This window comes from Canis lupus, chromosome 2 (genome assembly GCF_011100685.1).
Source record: "Canis lupus familiaris isolate Mischka breed German Shepherd chromosome 2, alternate assembly UU_Cfam_GSD_1.0, whole genome shotgun sequence".
NCBI classification, from domain to species: Eukaryota; Metazoa; Chordata; class Mammalia; order Carnivora; family Canidae; genus Canis; species Canis lupus.
The window spans coordinates 69,469,344-69,486,543 of NC_049223.1; the positions used below are offsets into that span (position 1 = coordinate 69,469,344).

At 60.6% G+C, this 17,200-nt stretch overlaps 1 protein-coding gene across 1 annotated transcript in view; it reads left to right on the forward strand.

Annotated features, from left to right (window-relative positions):
- SDC3 (syndecan 3) overlaps positions 1–16,309 on the forward strand; it is a 40,256-nt gene extending 23,947 nt beyond the window's left edge. The window contains exons 4-7 of the mRNA XM_038529589.1: positions 7,643–7,760; positions 9,474–10,087; positions 11,621–11,912; positions 12,234–16,309. Coding sequence (XP_038385517.1) covers positions 7,643–7,760; positions 9,474–10,087; positions 11,621–11,912; positions 12,234–12,400 — 1,191 coding nt within the window. The 3' untranslated portion in view covers positions 12,401–16,309. The remainder of the gene's footprint in view (positions 1–7,642; positions 7,761–9,473; positions 10,088–11,620; positions 11,913–12,233) is intronic.
- The last annotated feature ends 891 nt before the right edge of the window (positions 16,310–17,200 follow it).

A 17,200-nucleotide genomic window follows, 5' to 3' on the forward strand; every position in this document is an offset into this window, starting at 1 on the left:
AACCTATTTCCTAAACCTGACAAGGATAATAGCATTAATAGCCAGCATTTATTGAGCACTTGGTTAATGTGTGAGAGTCTCCTGTGAACCCACGAGGTGGGTATTATCTTTGTTTACCAGGAGAACCAGGCTGAGAGAGTTAAGCACCTGCCCAAGGTCACCCAGGTTTTGGGAGAACCATCTGTGCGATCCTCTCAGCAGCCGTGCTGTATGGCCTCCTGACAACCAGTGCGTGCATTTCCCCATGTCCTGAAATATTCTTTGAAGCCAGTAAAAAGTGAAAGCCACCTGTGATCCATTTGTGCTTTTTTTTTTTTTTTTAAGATTTTATTTATTTATTTATTCAGAGAGAGAGAGAGAGGCAGAGAGAGAAGCAGGCTCTGTGCAGGGAGCCCAATGCGGGACTCGATCCCGGGTCTCCAGGATCACACCTGGGCCAAAGGCAGGCGCTAAACCGCTGAGCCACCCAGGGATCCCCCATTCGTGCCTTTTAATGGTGGGATAAAAGAGAGTGTGGGTTTGTGAAAGCACAAATGTTGATGGCTGCATAATATTCCACGTTACGGTTATTCCTTAACTTATTTAACTAGTCCTCTGCTGTGGGGGATGTCGGGTATCTCTGCTTTTACTCTCATAAATAACCTCGCCCTGGATCTCCTCGACAGAGGGCCGGAGGGATGCCTGGCTGCCCAGGGCGTGGGAATCAGAAAGGCCCTTAGAGCACCAGGCTCGACTGTTGGTTTGTGAACGAGGGAGAAGGGAGAAGGCGGCTTGCCTGGCTCGGGGGAGCAGCGGGCTCTCGCCCTGGGCCCCGGCGGCTGTGGCGGCTGTGGCGGGGCGGGGCTGCCCGGGGAGGGGATCGGGGGCAGCGAGGGGGTGTGTAGCGGAGCTCGGCCGCGGGTGGGGAGCCTCTGCGGCTGGGATGCCCTTTGCAGAGCGCTCGGCCGGGCCCCGGGCTGGGCCCACGGGGCGGGGGGGGGGCTTCCTGCCCTCTGAGCTGCCCTGGTGGGGCCCTGGAGGCAGCGTCTGCGAGAAGGGCGGTGGCAGGGTGGCAGGGTGGCAGGGTGGCAGGGTGTCGGTGACAGCGTGTGCCCCTGGGCTGTGCTGATCTTGTGGCGGGAGGCCTGTGGGGGTCAGGGGGACCTTCTCTGCCCCTCCTCCCCCCGGCCGGTGGCCCCGTCCCCAGCGGCTGCGGCGGGTGCTGGCTTCCCAGCCAGGGCAGCTGTGGCCCGGTGGGGGGTGGGGACCGACGCGTCCCCCTTCCCAGTGCCCGCTCTCCATTGTGTCGCCCCCTGGGCTGTCCTGCTGCCCAGAGCCTGGCCCCGGCCCACATTCCTGCGGTGACGCTCTGGGTCTCCGGGTTGGAGCTGGTGAGCGTGAGGGGCACCGAGTTCTCACAGGCCTGAGGGCCTTCTGGGGACACAGACGGGTGGGGACGGAGCCCGTGGGCGTCCAGAGGGCTCTGCTGAGACCACCCTGCTTCCACGAGCTAGTGGTTACGTCACTGTGTGTCTCGGGACAAATCACTTTACTTCCCTGGTGCTGCTGGGCAGGCTCGTTCCCGGGACTGGGACGATGCAGGTCTTGCCCCTCTCTGAGCCTCGGTTTTCACATCGGTGAGAAGGAAGAGCCGAACTCCGTGATCGCTCGGGCCGAGGTTAGCCTTGCGGTGAGGACTGAGCCAGAAGCGTGCCGGCGTAAGGCCGACGGATGAGTACTGTACACCACCTTGTAATCAGTGTCCTCATCCAACCAGAGAGAGGCTCAGAGAGGTTAAGGAACTTGCCCAGAGTCACGCAGCAAGTAAGCCGAGCTGAACTTGAACCCAAGACAGTGAATCTGGGCTCCCAACCCCTGCACACATGGCCTCTAGTCACCGAGAGTAGTGCCTGAGTCTGGCTCACGCAGGGAAGGAAGCTTGGGCAGAATTAATTATACTTGGTTTTATTCTTAGCTTTTGCAGCATGATTAGCAGTGCAGGGGTGCTGGGCTCCTGGCCCCCTGCCAGCTGACCTAATTTGTGTGTCTGTGTCTGTTTCTGTAACCCGCCCTTTCTCCCCACTCATCCAACCTCTTTTTCTCTCTGCACTCTCCCCTGCTGTGTGGCCTTGGCAATGCCTCTTAACCTCTCTGGGCGTTAGTAGCCTTGTCTGCAGCATGAGTGTAATCATCCTGATTCTATTTCCCACCATGAGGATGGTAAGGATTAAATGAGATAAAATCTTCAGAAAGGGTAATAGATTAGCATATAATTTACAATAATTGAAGCTGTGTTGATTTACTCAGCTCTGTAGTTGGTCCTGTGCGCAGCCCGGTACCTATGTGATACTATTTGATGCTCATAGCAACCGCAGGAGCTTCCCACTATCCTCAGCACCCCCATTGTACAGATGAGAAAGCTGAGGGGAGAGATTCTGAGGCTTGTCTGATGTCCCACGGGGAGTAATGGAGCTGCTCCATGCTGGCTTAACGTCCGTGCTATCCTGTTTCTCAGGGCAAGCTCGTGGTGGGGGAGGGCAGGTGATAGGAGCTGGGCATGAGAGACCCCAGACTTCTCCCAGTCTGGGTAGGAGGCCAGGGGCAGAGGGAGGCTCCCTGGCTTTCTCCCTGAATGTACTCCCTGCACCCAGAGGAGACGCCCTCAAGTCCACCTGACTTGGGTCCCTCACCCTGCCTTACTGGCCTAAGACTCTGGAGGGGATCGGGTGCAGGTGAGTGGTGGTGAGGGGGGCCATGTGATCACTGTGGGAGCCTGCGGTGCCTCTTTGGGGTGAAGCTATGGGTCAAGATGGGGTCATAGCGAGCAGGCAGTGAGGAGAGATGACAAGGATATGGTACTCCTGGGAAGGGGGCTGTGTCTCACCCCGGTGTTGTGTCTGCTTGCTTGTGCCCCCGAGGAAAGCATGTGTGATGCGTGCTTGTGTGCGTGTGTGTGTAGGAAACGGAGGGGTGCAGGTATAGGGGCCTGCTGGTGGGCATCTGGGAGCAGGGCATAGGATGATGCAGTGGGTCGTATTTGGGACACATGGCTGGAGTGGGTGTCTGGAAGCACAATGCGTGTCTGATGTGTGCTAGGATGTGTGGACCGTGTGCAAGGACATTGGTGTGTGTGGAGGGCTGGGTGGGTGGTTCTGGACAGTGGTGGGTGGTTCTGAGCTGAGGCCACATGGCAGAGGGGGGCTGTGGGGGCACAGGTGTAGGATGAGCAGTGGGGTGGGGAACCCAGACCTTCCCCAGTTGTTTGAGGAGCCTCCAGTTGGGCTTCTGGGATTGGGGTGGCAGGAAGCAGAAGAGTCAGGGGCTTCTGAAGCTGACGTGCTTGCTGTCCGTGTGGTGGGTGTGGGGCACACAAGTGAGAGCAGAGGCTGTTTACAGCCTGTGAGGTTTGTGTCCCTACCGTGGGGAAGGTGTGCAGTGATGTGTGATTTAGGGAACATGCTTGGACTTGGGGATGGGTTAGCATGTGCCCTGGGTGCGGTGTGTGCCACCCTATGGTGATGAGATTTTGCCAAAGCTTGTGTGGGGTGTATTGTCTCTGAGCTGAGGTGGGTATGCGGGTTGGGGTCAGTGAACGTTGCTCATAATTGTGTGTTTCTGTAGGGCCCAGCGCTGTGTGTGCTGGGATGTGCAGTGTGCGCGTCAGGATGCGGCCTGGATTGCCTGCTAGCTGCAGTGTGTGGGGGTGTCAGCCATGTGGATGCGTTTATCAAACACGGGGTTGTGAGCTTACGCGGAGGTGGGATGCAGTGAGGGGCGGGGGGCAGGCCACAGGGCGGGGGGGCGGTGGGGGGCTTTGGATTCAGTTTTCCTTTAAGGGAATGGCTTGGATAATTATGTTAATGATGCATGGAATTATGCGAACGGAGAGGTCGTTTGGGGGTCAGAGGCTGTTGTCACCGTCCTCCTCTTTGCTACTTCTTAGGCTTTCCCGGGTGCCTTCAGGCTCAGTTCCCTGTCCCCGCGTCTCCTCTTGCTCCTGGTCCCCTGGGAGCTGCTGCCACCAGCACCCCTGCGGGGCTCCTGGGAGGGTCCCCCCAGCCGCTGCCCCCTCAGCTGGCCCAGGGAGGGGTCAAGCTGGCACTCAGCTGGCTTTGGGGGAATGCTGGGGAAGATGGCATCCTTTACCCCACCCGCACCCCACAGGTGTCGCCTGCATTGAGCTTCCCCAGGTGCTTCCAGGGGTGACTGTGCTGTTGGCCAGCTCTCCTTCCATCTCCTCTGGGGGTCGCTTATTATTCAGAAAGGATGTTCTCTCGGAGGCAGGTTTGGAAAATCACTGAGGTGGCCCCTTCCCCAGCTTTGTCTGATGCGTGTGAGGCTAAATTAAGATGTGCGAGTTCTCTCCCTCTGCCTCCCACTCTCATCTTCCCTCATCTTCCCTGCTTTCTCTTGCTCACTGAGTCCTCCCTTGCGCTGCCCTCGCCCCCCCCCCCCCCCCCCGTGCCCCTCTGATCCCTGGCTTCCCTCTGCCCTCGTCCCCCCCCTCCCCACTGCCCAGCATCCTCTCTGTTCTTCCGTGATCTTTCCCTCTCCTGCCCCCACCGCATCTCTGTGGGGAGCTGGAGCTCCCGGTCCTTAGCATGGAGGAGGTGGTCGCCATGGCAACGGTTGTCATGTCGATGGCTACTGAGCTAGGGATGAATAGTATCTAGGTGAGAGCTACCTGAGCGGAGGCTGATGGGTTCACAGGAGGCTCCACGCTTGTCTCGGAGCCTCAGAGCTGCACAGCGTGCACCCCCCCCCCCCCCACGCACGCACCTGTTTCTACCCAAAGGCACGCCAACACGAGATGCCTCTCTGGCTGCCTTTAGGTGAGTGCGTCAGGGTGTGTCTGGATGTGATCTCTGTCTCCAGGTGTGTCGTTCGAGTCTGTGTGGCTTTGGGGGCAGTCCTTGGATTCGTGCAGGCCCTTCCAGGAGCAGACTGTTAGATTGTTAGGGGCTGTTGTGTGGCACTGGTCACTGAGGAGTCATGTGGACTCCCTGGTTTGGTGCCCACATTTACCCCAGTTTGGGGATCCCCAGGGACCCCAGACTTCTTAGAACCCCTCCTCCCAGCTAGAGGTCTCTCAGCTCCTCCCTGGCCTTTCTGGAAGGATGGAAAGTCAGTGAAGATGGCTCCGCCCACAAGTGGGAATCTGATCCCCCGTCTTCCCTGCTCAGTCCCCATCCTCTTGCGTGGCCCTGAGCAGGAATTGCACATCTCTGGCTTCTGGCTGCTTGCCTAAGAATTGCGCAGAACGTCTCCAAGGGCCTCCAGCTTGGCTGCCCCGGCGTGAAGAGGCTGGGAGTGCAGGGAGCCTTCCGTCTCCCTCATCTGGGGTCCTGGGATTTGTTCTTCCGGGCAGTGGGGGCAGAGATGGGGGCTGGGGTAAGTTGGATGAGAGCTCTCTGAGCTCCTGGAATGTCTAAAACTGAGAAAGACCCAGCAATTAGTCACGGGAGCAATCACACTAATTGTTCCGCTCCATGACTCACTGGTAGCAAGTAAATACTGATTAATTCATTACTTTGCGTGTGTGTGTGTGTGTGTGTGTGTGTGTGTGTGTGGTAACAGGGGTGGGGTGGAGGGACGGAGGGAATCTCCTGGCTCGCCGCCCTGGCCTCTTGCCCTGGCTGGCCTGGGTAGGGCCGTGAAGCAGGTGGTCGGGGCTGAGGCAGGAAGCCAGGATGGCGGGCCTCTCCCTAGCTGTGTACGAACCCCAGAAGGGGGCCCGTGGAGCGGGGGTGTGAGGCTGAGCATGGCCTGCAGCACCGACCCAGTCCCCCTCCTGCTCACACACCTTTCGCGTTCCCCACGTGGGCTGGGCAGTGCAGATGCTTGGACTGTACCACCGAGTTCAGCGCTCACAACATTCTGACCTGAGGTCGGGACGAGAAGTAACCCGATTCCAGGAAGAAGTTGTGGCTGGTCACTGAAAGCCTCCCGTGAGGGGGCTTCCCTGGCTGCAGCTCCGGCCTGCCCCTCCTCCGCCCCTGCCCCAGGAATCATTCCCGTCTTCCAGCTCAACTGTCCCTTAACAGATACTTCCTGAATGCCTCCTGTACGCCAGGCAACGTCCTGCCTCCATCCAACGAGGAATAGTTCAGGGGGTTGGGCAGCCACAGCTCACAAGCGGTGATGGACGTGAATTCAGAACCACGAGACTCTGAAAGATCAGGGTAGGGGGGCTTCTTAGCAGAAGTGAGAGGGCAGTAGAGGTTAGCTGGCCAAGAGTTGGAGGACGAGGGGCTGGGGAGGAAGTGTTCTGCGTGGAGGGGACAGCATGAGTGACAGGCAGGAGAGCACAGGCATGTTCCAGGAATGGGGAGCTGCCGGCGGCGGGGCTGGAATCCAGCAAGTGGAGGGGTGCAGGGGGACCCAGAGTGAGGTTGGAGGGCAGGGGGGCCAGCCCTGAGAGCCCAGGCTACGCTTCCCCACCTCGCAGCTGTGCTGATTCTCTTCCCTCTGCTGGAGATGCCTTTCTAATCCTCTAGATCCGGGCCCTCGGGGGCAATCTCACTTTCGGGGGGAAAGCTCTCAGGAGCAGGGCCTGGCCGGGCAGAGCCAGGGTCAAAGGTGTGGCAGCAGGTGGGGTCCTCCTGCCTTGCCCGGCCACTGTGTTGGCTCTCACTGCAGGGTTGCAGTGGGGAGGAACGGCCCCAGCTCCGGGCCTCCCCAGGTTCTGACCCGGGAGGACTCTTAGGCCAGGTGAGCGGGACCCTTTGAGAAGCCCCTCTTACACTCTCGACCCCCTTGAAGTGGAAGTGGTTTCCAGCCCTGAGCTAACTTAGGCACTGAGATCCTTTGCGGGGAGGTGGGCCAACTTCCTGTTTTGGGGAAGACCCAGTGCCAGGGCTAGAGCCTGCACCCACTCTTACCCAAGGTACTTCCTTCTGGAAGCCCCATTCTCCCCAGGCCCCTTGTCTATCTGACTAATGGAGCTAATCACGCTGCCTTTGGGATTGCAAGGTCTGAAACTTGGGGTCCCTGACGGGGTCTGAGTCTCAGTGCGTCCTGTGCTGTCTGGTGACCCAGGGCAGCTGAGTGGGCCTCAGCACCCTCCTCCATGGAATCAGCCCTGCCTCTCTTTCCTTGAGGACTTGGGGGCTTTTGTCTGTGAAAGGCACTTGGAGTGTGGGTCTGAGGACGGGGCCACGCTGAGAGTCACGCTAACCTATGCCGAGTGCCTGTGGCATGCAGGTGTGCTCAGCACTGCACACGTTAGCACACTGCATGCTCACAGCACCACAAGAAGGCAGGCACGGTTTGCTTCTAGGTAATGAGTAAACCGAGGCAGGAAGAGACTAAGTAACTTGTTAGCCTCAGGTCGCACATTTAATAAGTGCTAGAGTCTGGACTCAGTGCCAGCATTCTGGCTCTAAACCCGCTTCTGCCCCCAGCAGTTCCCATCAGGGCATGGGGGAGTGGCCCAGTCCCCTGTGGTGGCCGTCAGGCGGGCAGATGGCGCTGCTGCCCTGGCCCCTGCGTGGGTGGGAAGTGGTAATCAGGCCGGCCCTAGCTCTGTTTGCCTACAGGGTGGCCACATCTAATGCTGTCCCTCATTGTCACTTGGCCTGTGAGCGTGTCTGTTGTCCCTCTGGGCGTGTCCAGGCTGCTGGCCTCAGGTCCTGAGCTCTGTGCCCAACTCTGCCCTCCCCAGGCTCAGCGCTGGCGCAACGAGAACTTTGAGAGGCCCGTGGACCTCGAGGGCTCTGGGGATGACGACTCCTTCCCTGATGATGAGCTGGATGACCTCTACTCAGGGTCGGGCTCAGGCTGTAAGTACCTCCCCCTCCTCTTCCCTGTGGGTGGGCAATGCTGTTTGCCTCCAGGGCCCACGCAAGCTGGCCTCCACATGGGGAGGGGGAGGTCAGGCCGGGGACCACAAGCACCGAAGCGCAGACCATCCTCCTGGGGCTGGAACCAGGGCCTTGAGACCTCAGAGCTCAGGACTCCCTGCTCCCCATGGTTCTATCTCTACAAGCTCTGCTGGAGCCCCCTGCAGACTTCCCGCACCTGTCAGGGAACACAGACACCTCTCTCCAACCCAGGTGGCAGCACTGCCACCACCTCTTGTGCGAACTTAGTAGCCACCCCTCGGTGGCAGTGGCATATCATCAGCAAGATCATTTGGCTCACTCGACCTGGGTCAGGTGGTGCCCTCCCGTCCGATCAGCTGCAGCCCGGGGCAGGTTTGGGGAGCCATGGAAAGGGGCAGATGCCTCCACCGTGCCTGGAACAGGCCTGGTTCCGCGGCCTGGCTCCCAGGAAAGGCCAGCAGAGTGGCGTGAAGAGAGGGAGGCGCCCCGAGTTTGAATTCCAGCTTTGCCACCTAACGGCCGTACCACCTTCGGCCACTGTCCCTCCCTGAGGGCCTGTGTTCTTCCTTGGGGATGGTGAGAATAAATATGCCTTCTTCTCAGAGCCTCTGGAAGGTTTCGGCATGAGATATCACAGTCTGGAGTAGAGAAGGAGCTTGAACACCAGTAGTAAATAAGCCTGTGTGCTCGGGGCTGGCTGGCTTGGTCAGAGGAGCGTGTGACTCTTCATCTAGGGGTTGGGAGCTTGAGCCCCACGTTGGGTGTAGAGATCACTTAAAAAAAAAAAAAAAAGGAGTACATGCGGAGATTGGGCCCAGTGGTGGGGGAGGGGGGAGGACAAGTCAGTCTGACGGATGGGAGGAGGTCTGCGTGCCACGGACCCGGCCTCCCACGGACCCTGGCCTCCAGTCTCCCTACTTTAGCTTACTGCGTGTAAGCCTCTTGCAAGTTAATCTTCGTAAAATCCATCTCTGCTGGGTCATGCCTCTCCTGCTGAACCTCTCTGGCTGTTCTCCACCCCTCCTCTCTCCGCCTGGTCAGGTGCCCCGGGACCCGGCTGTGCCTTCTCTCTCTCTCTCTCTCTCTCTCTCTCTTCCTCCCTCTCCTTTCCTCTGGGGCCTCCATATGTGTCCTGGCTCAGAGGCAGCCAGGTTGCTCAAGCATCCCCTGTAGGAAGGGCTCCTTCCCCTCCTTGCTGTCTGCCTGTAGCCTGGGCCTCCGGGGGAGCCCTGAGGATGCCCACCACCACGTGCTCATGGTAGGGTGTACCCAGGTCTGACTTCTCCCAGAATGCCACTCCCCTACTTGCCCCCCAGCCTTTGCAAGGGCTAAAGACCCGATAGGGCTTTAGTTGCCACTGCCTGGATTCAATGTGCCAGAAGGCCCAGGCTGGGTGGTCTGGAACAATCAGAGAAGACTTCTTGGAAGAGGTGCTCTCTCTAGAAGTTTTGGCCAGGCAGAGAGGACTTAGGGAACATTCACCAGCCACCAGCCAACTGGCAACTTTTGGCCAGGCTGTGCCTGCCTCTTTTCTCTTGCCTCGTCCTGGAAAAATTGTGCAGATGAGGATGGGAGCGGCCCCCAGTCTTGATGGCCATTGCTTACCTGGGGCCCTCACACCCCTCACAATCCCCCAGCTCCCTAGCTCTCTCCTCTCCCCCGCCCCCCCAGACTTCGAGCAGGAGTCGGGCATTGAGACAGCCATGCGGTTCAGCCCGGATGTGGCCATGGCAGTGTCTACTACAGCTGCAGTGCTGCCCACCGTGGACATCCAGCCCGTGGGCACCCCGTTTGAAGAGCTCCCCTCTGAGCACCCCACCCCGGAACCAGCCACCAGCCCCCCAGTGGTGACAGAGGTCCCGGAAGAGCCCAGTCAGAGAGCCACCACCATCTCTACTCCCACGGCTCCCACGGCCGCCACGACGGCGGGGGCCCTGACCGTGGCCACGGTGCCCGCCACGGTGGCCACTGCCGTCCCCAGCATCCCTGCGGCACCCCCTTCCACGGCCACCACCTCTGTCATAAGGACCACCGGCGTACGGAGGCTCCTGCCTCTCCCATTGACCACGGCAGCCACGGCCCGGGCCACCACCCCAGCGGCGCCCTCCCCTCCCACCACGGTGGCTGTCTTGGACACAGAGGCCCCAACACCCAGGATGGTCAGCACAGCTACCTCCAGGCCGAGGGCCCTTCCCAGGCCGGCTACCACCCAGGAGCCTGACCTCCCCGAGAAGAGCACCTTGCCCTTGGGGACCACGGCCCCTGGCCCCACGGAGGTGGCTCAGGTGAGCAGCTGGGGAGAGGGCGGGGAGTGGGAGCAGAGGAGCGTGGGTCAGGGCCTGGGGGTAAGCCGCACATGGATGGAAAGGGCGAGAGAGGCATGGGGCCGGGGGGGCCGAGGCTGGGAGGGAGTCCCAGGATGTGCACAGAGGTCAGTGGCGTGGGAAGGAGACCAGGCCCTGGGCTTCCCACGTGGGACAAGCTTCACACGGGGAAGGAGGTGGGTGAAGCCAGCTGTGGGGGGCGGCCCGCGTCCTGGTGAAGTTCTCCCACCGCCCATGGTGGCCTCGTGACGCCAGGAGGTCAGCGGTGTCCTCTGGCTGGCCCTGAGTCTGTGAGGGGAGGAACTAATAGGATGCGACCCATAGCGTGGTGGGGGTTGTCCAGGGCCAGGAACAGTGCCTGGCAGAGTAAACCAACCAGGGGTCTCCCTGTCGTCGTCGTCGTCGTCGTCAGCACCATCGCCATCGTTAGCCTGAGGGTGACGGAGAGGAGAACCTGCAGCTCACGCTGCGGCCCTGTGCCCGGGCCGCCCTCGGGCGAAGGCAGGGTCAGGGTTCGAGCCCCTCCAGGGACTGGGTGCACATGTGTGTGTGTGGGGGGGTCGGGCTGAGGTTGAACGGAAGGGGTGGAGATGTCAGGAAGGCAGGGGATGCGTGGGATCCAGGAAATGGGAGAAGTAGCCTGGTGCCTGCGGGGGATGCGGGGACCAGCGCTGACCGGGGTCCAGAAGCCCTTTGCAGCCCTAGCCCTCCTCGTGGAGCGGGGCCCTCGGGTGGTGGCGCACCGTCAGGTCAGTGCCAGCCCCGGTGGGATGCCGGCCTTGCCCTCAGCTCCTCTGAGCACTGGGCCTGTCCGGTGTCTCAAGGATGTGGGCCAAGCGGGGAGGGGAAACAGTGACAGGGCATGGAGAGCAGGACGCCAGGCTGGGTCTCCGTGCACGTCCGTGGGGCATCCGAGCCCTGGTCCTGCTTCCCCCAGGGGGTTTCCTGGACACACCTCCAGGGGGCATCATGCTCTGCAGTTGTGCTTTTGGTCTGACCCCCAGGCTAAGGGACGCCCCTCTGCCTCAGGTACGTGGCCTGGGGACCAGACTGCGTCTAGCAGACCCCAAACAGCAGTTCGACAGCAGTCTCCCAAGGATCATCACTCAGGCAGCTAGAGGGAGAGGTGACGGAGGCGGGTTGGGGACAGGACATGGCCAGATGTAGTGTGCTGGTTACAAGCACAGGCCGCTGGAGCTGGAGAGATCTGGATTTTAGCTCTGCTTCCACCACGTACTAGCTGTGTGTCCTTGGCAAGTCACTTAACTTCTCTGGACCTGCTCTAAAGTAGGGGTGATAATACCTCCTTCGTGGGGATGTCGTGAGGGTAAAATGTCCATCACCTGTTTTAGCACAGTGCCTGGCACATAGTGAGTGCTTAGTAAATGTCAGACCCACCGGGGAGGTGGGGTGGTGTAGGGGGTGGGGTGGGCTGCCGCACAGCAAGAGGTGTGGGGAGACCTGGCTCCCGGGCTCATGCCACCCTCCCCACAGACCCCAACTCTGGAGTCCGTCCTGACCACGATCCGGGATGAGCCCGAGGTGCCAGTGAGCGGGGGGCCCAGTGGGGACTTTGAGCTGCCGGAGGAGGAGACCACACAGCCAGACACAGCCAATGAGGTGGTGGCCGTGGGCGGGGCTGCAGCCAAGCCGTCACCTCCGCCGGGGACGCTGCCCAAGGGTGCGCGCCCTGGCCCGGGCCTCCTGGACAATGCCATCGACTCCGGCAGCTCAGCTGCTCAGCTGCCTCAGAAAAGCATCCTGGAGCGGAAGGAGGTGCTCGTAGGTGAGGCTTGGGGCCTGGGAGGAGCTAAAATATCGGAGCATCTTCTGGCTGATTCGACGAGGACTGTGGCACCTCCCTGAGAGTGTGTGTGGGGATTCTGTGAGTTAGCTTGGGTCAGGCACCCAGGGTGGAGCCAGGCCATGGTGAGGGGCTGCGAATGCCACCCAGTGCTGGCGGAGTTAGCATTGACTTCACCCCACCCCCAGTCTCAGATTCAAGACTCTCAGCCACTTCCCCACCCGGGTTCCTCTGCCCTCCCCCCAGGCCCCAAGCCCATCCTGCCCTGTCCTAGCCCTTGACCTCTGCCTTCTTCCTCCACAGCTGTGATTGTAGGTGGGGTGGTGGGCGCCCTGTTCGCTGCCTTCCTAGTCACGTTACTCATCTACCGCATGAAGAAGAAGGATGAAGGAAGCTACACCCTGGAGGAGCCCAAGCAGGCGAGCGTCACGTACCAGAAGCCTGATAAGCAGGAGGAATTCTACGCCTAGCGGAGCCACAGTGCCTCCCGTAGCTCAGCATCACCCCTCTGCCTAGCCCCCAGCCTGGCCCCACCAGCCCTGGCCTGGGACTGGGCCCGGAAGGGAGCCTGGCCCAGCTCATCTCTGCCTGCCCTCCCAAGGTCTGCCCAGACTGCCAGCCTCTCACAGATCTTGCCTGAGGGCCTGTGGGTACTGCCATCTGCCCTAGACTGTGCCCTTACGAGCTCATCTTGGCCTCCCCGCTCTCCCCGCAATCAGCCAGCTTCGGGACCTCGTGTCAGCTGGACAGGAGGAAGGAAGCTCTGGATTGGCTGCTGGGAGGAGGGGTGGGGCTTGAGATGGGCTTGGGCCCTGACCTGTCCCCACAGGGCCGGCTGAGGTCTCCTGGAGGTCGAGAGGCACTCAGGCTGGCTCCCAGGACTAGCGTTTGGCAGGCTCAGCCCCTGAAATCACTGAAGACACTGCAGCCTCTCACTACTGTCCCAGGGCTCCTCTCTGCCCAGGAGAGAGGGGACCTCATGCCGCCAGCCTGGTTTTGTCTTGGTCTTTCTGGGGTTGTGGGGTCCTCTTCCCCTCATCCCTGCCCTGTGCACATGTTCCACAGGCCTCACCTTCATCCCTGTCCGCCTCTAAGGAACTGACTTCCTGACAGTACCCTGGCCACCACTGGCGAGAGGGGCTGGGACTTCCCTCTTGCGAGTGGGCTCTGCATAGACCCCATGTCCCACACGGTCACACGTAATGTCACACACAAAGACAGAAGCAGGCGATGACCAAATCATATGCAGTCCTGACCACCGAACCCATGTAGACCCGTCACAGACACACATTCTTCCAAAGATGCTGATTCTCACGTGTTTCTCACGCCCCCTTCCCCCCAATGCTCACGACAATGCAAGTCACCAGACATCCCCACCTGCTGGTGCGGCCTGCCCCTCTCTCGGCCTCCCCCCACGTACACTGTGGCACCACGCATGTTGTCTCCAGCTTTCCGGCTCACTGGGGAGGGTGGAGTCAGGCTGGAACAATCAGCCCATATTGGGTTCCCTGAACTGCCCTGTCACACTTGGTCCCTCGCCACGACGCCAACACCAACCACATTGCCACCGACCCCGGCCTGTCAGATACAATCCCACGTGGATGCACAATCTTCCCCCACACAGCCCTGCGCTCGCACTGGAGGAGAATGCTGGGCACATACTGCCTTTCCCAGAATCCCAGAATACAGGTGTGGCACGGAGGGGATGGGCTACACGCCCTCTGGGGCACTGCACATCGTTGAGGCCTGCTTCCCTCCCCTCTGCAGCCCCCCAGGGCGGTAGTCCAGGGCCCTGGACTCTGGGAGCCTTGCTGAGAAAGGCAGGCTGCTTCCTGGAATGCGGCCCCGGGCTGGGGAGGGGGCTGGGGTCTGCCAGGACCGTTAAGCCCTGGGCGGGGAGGGCGTGTGGCCTGGCTCCTGGTCTCCCTCTGTCCCCCTTCTGCTCTGAGCTAGGGGCCGACTCTGCCTCCCAGGACACAAGTCCCCAAAGTGCCTGCGAGGGTGGGCCCTGCCGCCCGGGCCTCCTGCACCCTCTCCCCCGGGCCTGCGAGGCCCATCTCGGTCCCACCCTGGGGCCTTTCCCGTGGACACTCACCCACTCATTGGCCAAACCACCTGCTGGTTCTCCCAGGTGCAGCTGGAAGCAGCCCTTGCAGACACACTGCCCCAGGCCCGGAGCAGAGAGCAGGTGGGGGCGGGGGTGCCGCAGGCCTCAGCCCGCCTCCCCCTTCTTTGTCACCTTTGCAGGGGGCGCCGCTTCTGTAGATATTTTAAACTTGGGGCTGCAAATCTCCTTTGGGGCGGTTGTGCTTGGTGGGGGCTCCTGAAGCCCCGGGATGTGGCCTGAATTGTGGTTGGCTGGTGCTCACTCCCCCACCCCTCACCTTCAACCCAGATTAAAGTCAGGAACCCAGCTTTTATTTCTGTTCCCTTTTCAAGACTCCCTGGCAGCAGACTTCTGCAGGGTGAGGGGTAGGGGTGCCTGAGGTGTTGAGGGCGAGCTTCCAGGGAACTTGCACACCCTGTCTTTTCCACCATCCTACTTCCAGCCCGGGGCTCCATCCTTTAGACTCCGTGTCCCCCTGGGTAGGGCCTGGAAGCTTGCAAGGAGCCCAGCCTTTGAAGGGGGCAGGAGTGAGGGGAGGCACTCTGGGCCTGCAATCTATTGAAGGTGAGGTGACCTGGCCTCAGTCATCCCCGGAGCAGCAGGGCCGGGGAGGGGGAGACCAAAGCACTGGCCTCCCTCAACCCTGCTCCCTGGCTGGCTGCTGTCTTGGGGCTAGTGGCTCTGGTGACGAGGCCTGGGCAGGCCAAGGCTGAAAAGCCAGAGAGCATGGAGGAGAGAGGACGTGAACCCAGGGAGAGTGGGCCTGGGGTAGGAGACCCCTTCAGGGGCTGGAGCCCACGATGGGGGGGCCCAGCAAGGATGGATGTGCTGGGCTGGGTCTGGCTGGAATGGGCTCGGAGTGGTCTGTGTGGGTCTAGCCGGGCCCAGTGGGCCTGACTCCCCGTATCCCAAGGCCTGGCTTCTAACTTGGGGCTTTGCCTCCTGGCACGGGCCCCTTCTCTCTGTCCTTAGCATTTGAGAGAAGAGGCCGAGGGCCTTGTTTTTGGAGTCCTGGACCCGAGACAAAGACCCAGGCTTGATCCTCTGGAAACTGAACACAGTCTGACTCGCCCAAATCCGCTCTGGCCAGCCCAGTTCGGGCAGGGTGGTCCAGGAGAGAGGTCGGTTAAAGGATGAGCTGGAGCTCTCCTAGGTGCAATGTGTGTGCCGGGCTCTCACCCAGCCTGGGCACGAGGTGTGATGCGTGCAGGGCCTGCCCAGATAGGTCCCAGGGTGTCCTGCAGGGCCCTGGCATTTCCTGGAAGCAGGGCAAATTCCAAAGGGGAGGGAGCTTATGCGGCTTGAGAATGTCTCTGGGGCCTCAGCTGCCATGGAGAGCGGCTGGGGCCTCTGGAGGTGGGGTTTGAGCACACCCTCCAGCTGTGACTTTTAGAACCCAGACTCTGTCTTCCTAGGAGGCCAGAGGGGTTCCTCTCCTGAAAGGTTTGTCCCCTTGAACCTTGGACGTGGATGGCTGGTAACCAGGGCTGGATGGGGTGGGTCTGCGGGCAGTGGCTTGGGGTGCGTGGGCCAGACCCCGCCCTGGGGTTGGCAAAGCCATCTGTCCAGGCTTCCGGGCGGGGGTCCTGGGCGCAGGAAGGAGGCCCACCTCTGCCTCTTGGGCAGGGCAGGAGTGGCCACCACTTCCTCGGCTCTCTTGCATTTCTCCTGACAGCCACCACCCCGGACTCGCTTCCTCAGGCCGCCTGCCTGTAAATAGAAGCCCACAAACTGTACAGATTTACAGAGATGCCAAGCCCGGGTCCTGGGGTTGCCGTCTAAGGGCTGATGGTTCCAGCATCCCCCAGGTGCCCACCTGGCAGCTCAGCGCGCCCAGCCCCAGCGTGGCAAATACATGTAAATATTTTTCGTAGGCAGTGTGGCTCCAGAGAGCCCCCTGAAGACAGTGTCCCTCCTGTGCGTCCTTTCCCCTGTACAGAGCCCTCCAAGAACCCGGCCTGGGCCGAGCGGGCGTTTGTCCTTTCCTCCCCCAGGCCTTCCCCTGCCCTTTCCCCCATAACCCGTTTATTAACCACACCCGTCCTGAGTTCATGGCCAAATCTCTAAGGAAAAGTGGAGGGAAAAGACTGGAAAAAGAGGCCCAGGTGCCTGCCCCACCATGGGTACTCACCTGTCCCAGCCTTGTGAAGGAGCTGTTTGGGTTTTTTTGTTTGTTTGTTTCTGTTTTTTGTTTGGTTGTGTTTTTTTTTTTTTTTTAACACTTCCCGTGCTGTGCCCATTTATAAGAGGAAATAAAATTAAGCTGAAATGATACTGTGTGGCCTGAGTGTGAGATAGACATGGAGGCTTTGTAGGGAGGGGTGGCTTGGCCTGCCCTCCCCACCCTGCCGGGCGGGCCTCAGCTACTTTCCCCTTCGGGAGAATTTGAGAACCAAGCAAGGAAAATTGACCAGCAACCCTCGTGGGAACCATTATGGTCAAAGCTGCTGGTGGTTGAGAGTGTTGGGGAAACCACAGAGCTGACAGTGGGAAGGCCGGGTGGGGGCTGTGGTTGGGCGGGGCCCGGTCTGTGGTGGCACTGGGGGCCCTGTGGTCCACCCCCAGGGGAAGGACTGGTTTCAGGCCACAAAGAGATAATGTTGGGACCACAGGGTATTGGAATCAGATGGACCAAGGCCAGGTGGCTTTGGGGTCGGTAGGCCTGGTTTCAAGCTCAGGTGACATTTCCTAGCTCTGATGCTGGAGCAGCTACTTCTGAGCTCTCTGAGCCTCCGTTTTTTCACCTGTGGAACGAGATAACAGTTACCATCCCCTAAATGGAAGGGGGTAAGGATTATGTGAGGAAGAACACTCTGCACGGTGTGGGAACAGCACAGAATGTCGGAGGGGAGGAACTCCCTGACCTGGAACCAGACTGACCCCTAGGCTCACAGGGCCTGCGGGGCAGGGGGCAGCTGTGTGAGGCTGTGGGTCCTTATTGTTCCCAGGGCTGTCCCTAGTCTTGGGGTCAGGATTTGCAGGGCCCAGCACGCTGCCTGCTGAATGAAGAAAGGACGCCGGCCGGGCTAGAAATCCCAGTGTCGGTGTCGGCTCTGGTGTGAACGAGGTCTCCGGTTCCGGGGCCCACAAGGGCCGAGCTCGGCACCCGGGAGTCGGACGCGTGGGCCGCGCAGATGGGCGTGGGGGCGCGCCGGGCCGGGGC